Source organism: Mobula birostris, chromosome 18 (genome assembly GCF_030028105.1).
Source record: "Mobula birostris isolate sMobBir1 chromosome 18, sMobBir1.hap1, whole genome shotgun sequence".
Classification (NCBI taxonomy): Eukaryota; Metazoa; Chordata; class Chondrichthyes; order Myliobatiformes; family Myliobatidae; genus Mobula; species Mobula birostris.
In genome coordinates this window covers 16,118,984-16,127,366 of record NC_092387.1, presented here as the reverse complement: position 1 = coordinate 16,127,366, position 8,383 = coordinate 16,118,984, and the positions used below count along the sequence as shown (strand labels likewise).

General features: G+C 37.1%; 1 protein-coding gene across 1 annotated transcript in view; it reads right to left on the bottom strand.

Moving 5' to 3' along the window:
- Nucleotides 1-8,383, bottom strand: part of LOC140211971 (fibrillin-1-like) — a 460,859-nt gene that overhangs the window by 207,364 nt on the left and 245,112 nt on the right. The window contains exons 16-17 of the mRNA XM_072282261.1: nt 5,382-5,534; nt 420-473 (exon numbers count right to left, since the gene is read on the bottom strand). Coding sequence (XP_072138362.1) covers nt 420-473; nt 5,382-5,534 — 207 coding nt within the window. The remainder of the gene's footprint in view (nt 1-419; nt 474-5,381; nt 5,535-8,383) is intronic.

The window sequence follows — 8,383 nt, the reverse complement described above, 5'->3', positions numbered from 1 at the left end:
CAGTGCAACTTACAGACTGCGCGTCGTTATTTCTAGCTCTGTGTGTAGCACATCGCTACACTAGGTTTTCTAAAATTGACTCCTTCTACCTTAGGCCATGAACTTATCAATCACCCCTCGTATGTCACAACAAACTTCAGCCAGTGTAACTCTGTGTACTGTATTTATCGAAGGTAAATACATTGTCACATAATTTTTCTATTTTATTTACTTTTATCACTACTTGGTGTCACAAGTTGAGCGACAAAGTACTTTGAGACACATATAACCCATACAATATTGGCAACAGCACAACAAAATTTTGTTGTAACTCACATTCCAGGGAACAGCATACTATAGAAATATATTATTCAAGAGAATATCAGGATGTATTTTATATATAGACAAGATTTCTTTAGTAGGAATTACTTCATTGTTACCTCTTCCATCGCTTGTTATTCCAGGTCCACTAGGGCAAAGAGCATGATATTCAGCTGTGGGAAATTAAGGAGAATAATCTTTCAATACTTTCTTCACAAGTACCAACAAAACTACTTTTCACTCCTACTTATTGCATCTCAATCTAGGAATTCCTTTCCTTCGTTTTATTTGTGCAGAAACAGTGTTATTCGATGTTCTAATTCTGCTTAAAACAGTGTTTATGTAATTCCCTGTGCAACAAAGTGGCATTCTAGTCTCACCATGCACTCTTCTATAGACCTAAACTGGGCAGCAGCTGGCACTTAGCCTGATAGCTCCAGCCTCAGGAGCAAACCTTTAATATCTACGGTTTGTAATTCCCTGAGAACAGTCACAGCAAATTTCCACACCTGTTAAAGTTTATTTGCCAGATAGATTATTTAGTAGTCATTAACATTTGGATAGATATTAAGGATTTTGACAAATTTAGAAGGAGCTCCAGACAGGTTGGTGGACAGCAAGACCCACAGGAAATATGTTCTCTATGTTTTCAGACCAAGGAGACCTTACAGGGCTACACTATGTGCTTTTGGCAGTTTACTGTGGTCTCTGTGAGGAGTAATAATATGTAACTGTCTATAAATGCCTACAGTTTGCAGGAAGCCTATAATGCCAGCAAATCCCTGTGCCTACTTTGTCTGCTCCTCTATGCTGAATGGATAGCAGCCTGGAATGACTTTACTTACCAGAAAAAGAGAGCAAAATGGTCAACAGAAAGCAGCCCCAAAATGTGTATAAACTCACAGATTTGAAAAAGGTGAAGCCCTGCCTCTGTTGACACTGTTCCTTCATGAAGTGTACCCACGAATACCCTAAAAATCTGAGGGGGTAAGAATTAATATGCTAAACCCATCTACAATTGTACATTACAGAGCTATTTTTGACTAGTTAGGCTAAAAAATCCACTGGACTGTACTTTGCACTATTACTGAAATCAAATGGAACTCAAGCTCTCAAAATCCTCCAGAGTGGCAAAGATCAAACTCCCCTTCAGACATCAAGAATAATTTCTGTCTCCTCTGAGGCAAATCCATTTTAGTTTTGTTTTGTGCAATCTAAGAGCAAATTGCATGTTCCTTAACTCAAATTTAAAACAGCTCTATCATCTTTCTGTAATATTGGGTCATTTCAATTTTTTACATAAGCCATCCTTCTCTCAGTGATACATTTTATTTCTGCTGATGTATTAGAACTTTTGATGTAAATATGCATGAAATTTAAATAGTAAATACAGTTTTTATGTATTGAAAATAACTTTCATTTTCTATATAATGGCCAGATGTTCTGGTCTGTGGTGAACTGATAACAGTAGCTTTTCATTAGTCACACTTGGCTTTGTGTGGACTTTTGCAATGGAGGATCCAATTCTATAACCACTGAAAAAGCATAGTCTTTTACAAAAAAGATACCCCATTGTCATTAATGGGATTTCAATGGCAAAGTTCAATGCATTGAAACTATTTGGTGCAACTGATTACTGCAAGTTTCTAGGAAAATATTTCCTTAGTTGATCTTTTTAAGGATGCCAGCAAGCATTAATCAAGAAATATTAGACGAGCTGATACCTTCACTTGGAATTGGTGCCTGTGAAATCCTGACTACCATATCTGATGCAGATGTGGAGTACGCATTTTACTGACACAAAGCATGCAGAATTTCATTTCTGATAGGGCTTATGACAGTGCAGTGCCTCAACACTGCCCAAATTACACCAAAAAATATTGAGAGCTGGCAAAGCCAGGTGCCCAGCTTTTTCGACTTTAAAAAGCTGCCAGTAGCTCTTAATGGTTTTTAAATATCCTTTAAAACTAGGAAAAATTTATAAATCATTAAAATTGAAATGTTTAAATTAATCTAAAAACATCCAGCTTCACATTAATAATTAAAATTATTAAATTAATGCAACTAATAAGAAATAAATTAGCTTTTACTGTCTCCAATCTGAACCCTGATTGAAATCAATGGGTTTTGGATCCTATACTTGAGATGACCTGGAATCTCAGTAAGATTGCAGAGACTTTACATTCAAAAATGCATGTGTGGAAGTATGAATTTCCACTTAAACGGTAAACCTTGGTGGTCTTGCTCAAAACTGTAAAATACATGGAACCCTCATGACAGAGAAAGGTTATCTGTTCAACTGTTCCCATGCATATTATGCATCACCTGACTCTTCATTTTATCTTTACCTAATCCTATTAGCATTAGTTACTATTCTGAGTCTGTTCATCTATCTTCCTCTACTACCTGTTCGAATAATTTCTTATGGCTGTATGTTCTGTATGCTAACTATATTTTTATATATAAAAATAATTTTGTTACTGAATTTGTTAATGGTATTTCTATATGTTCCAGTTTTAGCTTTCATTACAAATAGACCCAAGGCTATAAATTCTAAAGTGATAGAGTTATCAAATAAAATTTACTAAAATTGATCAGATATTTACTGAGTCATCTACAAAGTTCAAAAAAAAAGCTTCTGGTGATGTATGAAGGTGCCAGAATATTGCTGGCTATTCTTGTGAATCAGATCCCCACATTGAAATTGGTGCTGGCTTGATCCATACTCAAGGGAACCTGACAGATCTGAAGTCCAAGGAAGCCAGGGTTTGGAACTACCTAGAGTTAGATGACCTTAAACCTATCTCTCACTTTGTGTCTAACTTGAGGATCCTGAACTCTTGCACTTCAGCCCGATTTAAAATTTGACATGCATGCCCTTTCCTTCCACATGTTAACATTGCAACCCTGTGCATACAGATTCTATCTTTTAAGCCATCCGTATTTCATTTTAGTCAGACCAGTTTCTAGTGTTTCTTTTGTAATGCTAGCAGTATTTGTAAAGGATTCAAAATTCAATTAAAAACTAGATTAAAACTAAATGAAGAAATTATAAAAATATTATTTCTTAAAACTCTTAATTTCTTAAAATTAATTAATTGTTTTTTTGTAGTGCTTTAATTACTAAAAGTTGCACCAGAAATTAGCAGGGCTGTATAGAAATTAAATCGAATACTAAGGTTTATTTCTACAAATATCAAAATAAAAAATTATGCTAAATCTGCATCAAACATTTGAAGTAACACTACATTATGAAGGGTATGGGTGAGTCCTGGGCTGGATGTCCTGCTCACTTAAGGAAGATGAAGCATCTCCCATAGCCTCTCCTTTCCAGGTGTAGTGATCGCTGTGGGACCACTGTTTGGCTTGCCATGCAGGAGGTCACTTGTATATGGCCACTCCTACACTACTGTGCCCACAGAAGTGCCTTCACATGACATCCTTTTTCTTACTGAGTTTTCTATGTCATGGCGCAACCAAGTGTTCAGCAGTATAACTGGGTGGGCAGGCTGGGCTCATTTGTCTTAGCTGGCAGCCAATGTAGGAGAAGGGCAACTCCGACTCCAAACCTAGGTAAATGGGACTCATTAGCCGTGCCAGGCAACTGTCAAAGAGAAGGAAAACTCCGATACTCAACATACAGCTTTGCGGTCACCGTAGTCGTCGCAGCTCACTGTGCCTTTGTGGAACGTCCCCCTGGCCTAAAGAGTGGAATTTGTCCATGGGCACCAATCCTCACTAGAAACCTACACAGCGCAGATGGGAAGTTAGCCTCTACAGTCACCAACGATCGTACCGTCGCTCCTGAGGACTCTTCTTCCCTCTTGATCTTCGCAAGCGAAGAACCAGCCATCATCATCATCACATTATGAAAATAGAATACTGTGACAATGGAGGGTATCAGAGAGATTCACAAGGATGACCACAGAGATTTGAGATATCTACAATGTGTTTCGAAACAATGAGGAAACAGGATATATTTTCTCTTGATAACATAAGACTTAAAGAATATTAGACAGAAGTTTTTGAAAAGTTGAAGCATGTGATACAGTGGCCACAGACAGACAAGACAATTACCAAGAAACCTAATAGAAAATTCAGGAGACACCATTTTACATGGGAAGGTGAAACAGAGGGATACACTAATAAATTTTGTTAATCAAATACAGGAGGAGGCTTTAGTACAGCTTAAATCCTATTATGGACAGGAGAAGTCAAATAGTCTATTCTTATGCCATATATTCTATGTAATTCCTGTTCTACGTAATTAGGGCAATTGGTTCTCAAGGTCAAAATAAACTATCACCATTGTGGTTAACCATCCATCAATAGTGAAATAGATCTATCTGCTCCAAATGAAGATAAATGTGATAGGACAGACAGTTCAATCTGAATTGCCATCTGCACTCATGCCCCTGTTAACCCACAGTCACGCTTACTTGCTGCAATATCCATAGGAACCATTGTACAAGAAGCCTCTACCTCATAGCCCTTTCATGAATTTACCTTTAAAATGAAGATTGTCATCCTAATACAAAATGAATAGGATTTGGAGCTTGCTCATCAAAATGGACATAAATCTAAGCCAGTCCCCTGGCTTGCTACAATCTGGAACTGCTGTTGTGCTCAATGAAGGAAAAGACATCTGATCTTCAGTAGATGCTTAAATTGAAGGTGTGCTGACCATGGAGTGAAAAGGTAGAACCACTCCATACAGTGGAACTCTATCATATCCATTAGTTTTGTTCTCTAAGGAGCAGATAGCTTTACAAGGACTTGTAGGTGGATTATTCTGTCTCCCATACACTGCTATCGATTTCTAATTAATTTTTGGATTTGCTTTAGGTTAAATTTGTTAATAAAGTATTGAGAAACAGAAATTTATACTGGTATGGTCAAACAAAACAAATGAAAGTGAAAAGTAGGTAAGTAAATAATAGTTACTATTTTACTTTTGAACATAAGGAACAATGCTTGCATTTTTTTAATGTTAATTAAAAATACTATCTGATTCTAATTTACAGAGTTTCATTCAACAAAGTAATGTTCCCCCTATTAGTTCCACATAACAAAATACCCACCAGAATTTAAAGCTGGACAAGGTTGGCAAGGTTCTCCAAAGGCATAATCAGTGTTGGCACAGCAGCACTGAGACTTGGTGTAGGCCCCTGGTAATGGTCGATCACATTGGCCTTTTTTGTATCCACCATAGCAGGTGCTTCTCATGTGAGTATCTGCAAGTAAACAGTTAAAAATAGAATAGAATTATTGATGCAGGCAAGGAAAGATAGAAAACAAGAATAATTTGGAATAGGAGTAAATAAGTCAAAACAAGTTATTAGGCAGAAACACTAAAAGGAAGGATTAGAATAATAATTCCAGTTCTTAGGACCAAAGATTACATTCAAACATAAAATGAGGTAATACAAAGAACATCCTACTGAAATTCCAATGGCACTATTTACCAGCTGAATAAGACTTCAGCTCTCAGCATTGTTTACATGTTAAGATTAGCATAAGCAGTTGAGCTAGTCAGTTTGCATTCTGAAGATCATGTAAACTTTCTAAATCTAATGTGCAATATTTGATAGCTTGCAAGCTTATAATTAAATTATGGTAGAGATGGCAGTTAGGCCGCAGATAAACTCTGAATAATAAGCAATACGCTAGAAGGTGAAAAACAGTAAAATGAAGAATCTTTAGATACTAAAATGTTGAAATGTCAGAGCAACTCACCAACTAGGTCAGGAAGGATGAATGCAGTAGTAAGCTATTATTAGGGCATAGATTCTTTGTGAGAAAACATATAGTTCTCTTAGAAGGCAATAAAGAGTAGGGAGTAGTCAAGTGGGCAAAAGTGGTCTATTAAATAAATACGTAAGTTTCAGAAAGTTGAGTGATTCATATAAGGAAATATGATGCAGATAGAATTCAGAAGCTAGGAAAGAAACTGCCAGGAGTGTCAGGCACTCTTGAGATGAGGCAATGTTATGCACAGCAGCAAAGAGCAGATAAGCTGCTTATTTCTCTTACAGTGCACAGCATAGATTCCACAAAGCCTCTAGTACAGATCTGAGTTCTTGATTAAAAGTGGTTGATAGTTGAGAAGCACAGTGAAAATGATCTTGGAGAACCCCAGGCACATAGCTAGAGTTGAGTCATACAGTAATACAGCTTGGAAAGGGGCCCTTCAGCCTACCATGTCCATGCTGACCACAGCATCCTTCCTGCTAGTCCCAGTTGCCCACATTCAACCTGTAACCCTCCAAGCCCATTCCCTCCATGTATCTATTGAAATGTCTCTAAAATGTTGCAACTATATCTGCCTCGACCAACTTATCTGGCATCTCATTCCAGGTACTCACTACCTTCTGTATAAAGAGGTTATCTCTCGGGTCTCTCCCCTCGTATCTGTGTCCTCAAGTTTTGGACTCCCCAAACCTGGTGAAAAGATTATGACAATCCACTTTACACATATCCCTTATGATTTTATAAACTTCTATCAGATCGCCCCCTCATTCTCCTATACTCCAGGGTATAAAGATCCAGTGTAGCCAACATCTCCCTATAGCTCAAGCCCTCTAGTCCAAACAGCATCCTTGCAAATCTCTTCTACACCCTCTCCTGCTTGATAATGTCTTTCCTTCATAAGGGTGTCCAAAGTGTACACAAGACTCTAAGTGCGGTCTCACCAGTGACTTATCTAACTGCAACAAAATGTTCCTACTTTTAAACTCAATGCCCTATCTGATGAAGGCCAGTGTACTAAATGCCTTCTGACAAAGCTATCCAATAGTTCAACTCACAGAACTACTTGCAGTTAATGTCAATAGTAATCTAAAGAAGGGTTTCAAGACCAGTCAACACATAACGAATAATTTGAAAGCTAACCTTCACTACTTGGAAAGAAAAGTACAAAATGGAATCCAAGAATTTGGGTGCACCCTCTCATAGAATATGGAGGATCCAAATATCTGGTATTCTCCCCTGATCACCTGTGGGAACTCAAATCCAAATCATACTCAGAATCTGACTTCATGATATTAATTCCTGTTAGAGTGTCATTTTCAGCCAAGCCTAGTTTTGTTTGGATATTCAGCCAAAAATGTCAATACAGAAATGCATGTTGTCTCACTTACCTACAAGGGTAGAGGCTCTAAAATGAAGAACATCACAGACCTAATAAGGTCATAAACTCACAGCCAAGGACAAAGATATCTTTAGCATCATTTCAATATAGCAGGAAGAAGAGCAGAAAAATATCATATGTAGAGAAAACAGTAGCATGCTATGAAAGTTAATGTGTATAAAGAAATCCAGGTGATCTGAAGTTATAAACAGAAAATGCTGTAATCAGCATCTGTGGAGTGAGAAACAGTTAATGAGTCTGGTCAATAACCTTTTTTCGCAACTAGAAGATAGGAATTGAACACAAATAGCAGAGGGGGGCAAAGTGGAGGGAAAAATAATTTATGTGAAAGGATGGAGGCAGTGGCAAGAGTGCTGAGAGGGGTAGATGAAGGCTTATTAACTTTTGTTAATTTGTCTAGACAAGGTGTAAACAGATAGAACATTGAAGAAGAATAAAATAAAAATTGAACTATAGGAACAAAACACTGCAGTTACTAGAAATCTAAAGCAATGAAACAGAATGCTGGAATTAGCCAGCATGCCAAGCAGCAGCTGTGAAATTATTAACAGCTGATTTGACAAGTATTCCTCCAAACAATTCTGATACAAGGCGAAAAGATTAGGTATCTTAAACTGTTGAATTCTGTTCTGGGTCTTGAGGGCTTTAACGTGCTGAATCAAAATATAAAATGGTGTACTTCAAACTTACAATGGAACACAAAATTCAAAGACAGAGAAATCACATTGGGAGTGAAATGGAGAAGTGACAGACCTTGTTCTAAAATGTGCCTGTTCCTTTAATTTTTTTTGGTGCTTTTGCAGGTAAGTTTACAGTGCATACATTGTCTTAATCTTGTGTTTTCATTACATGTATGAGAATGTGTTTAGACATTCATTAAAATATATAAACTAAGATTCCTGATAGGTAACTTGCTGATTTTTTTTTAGTGCA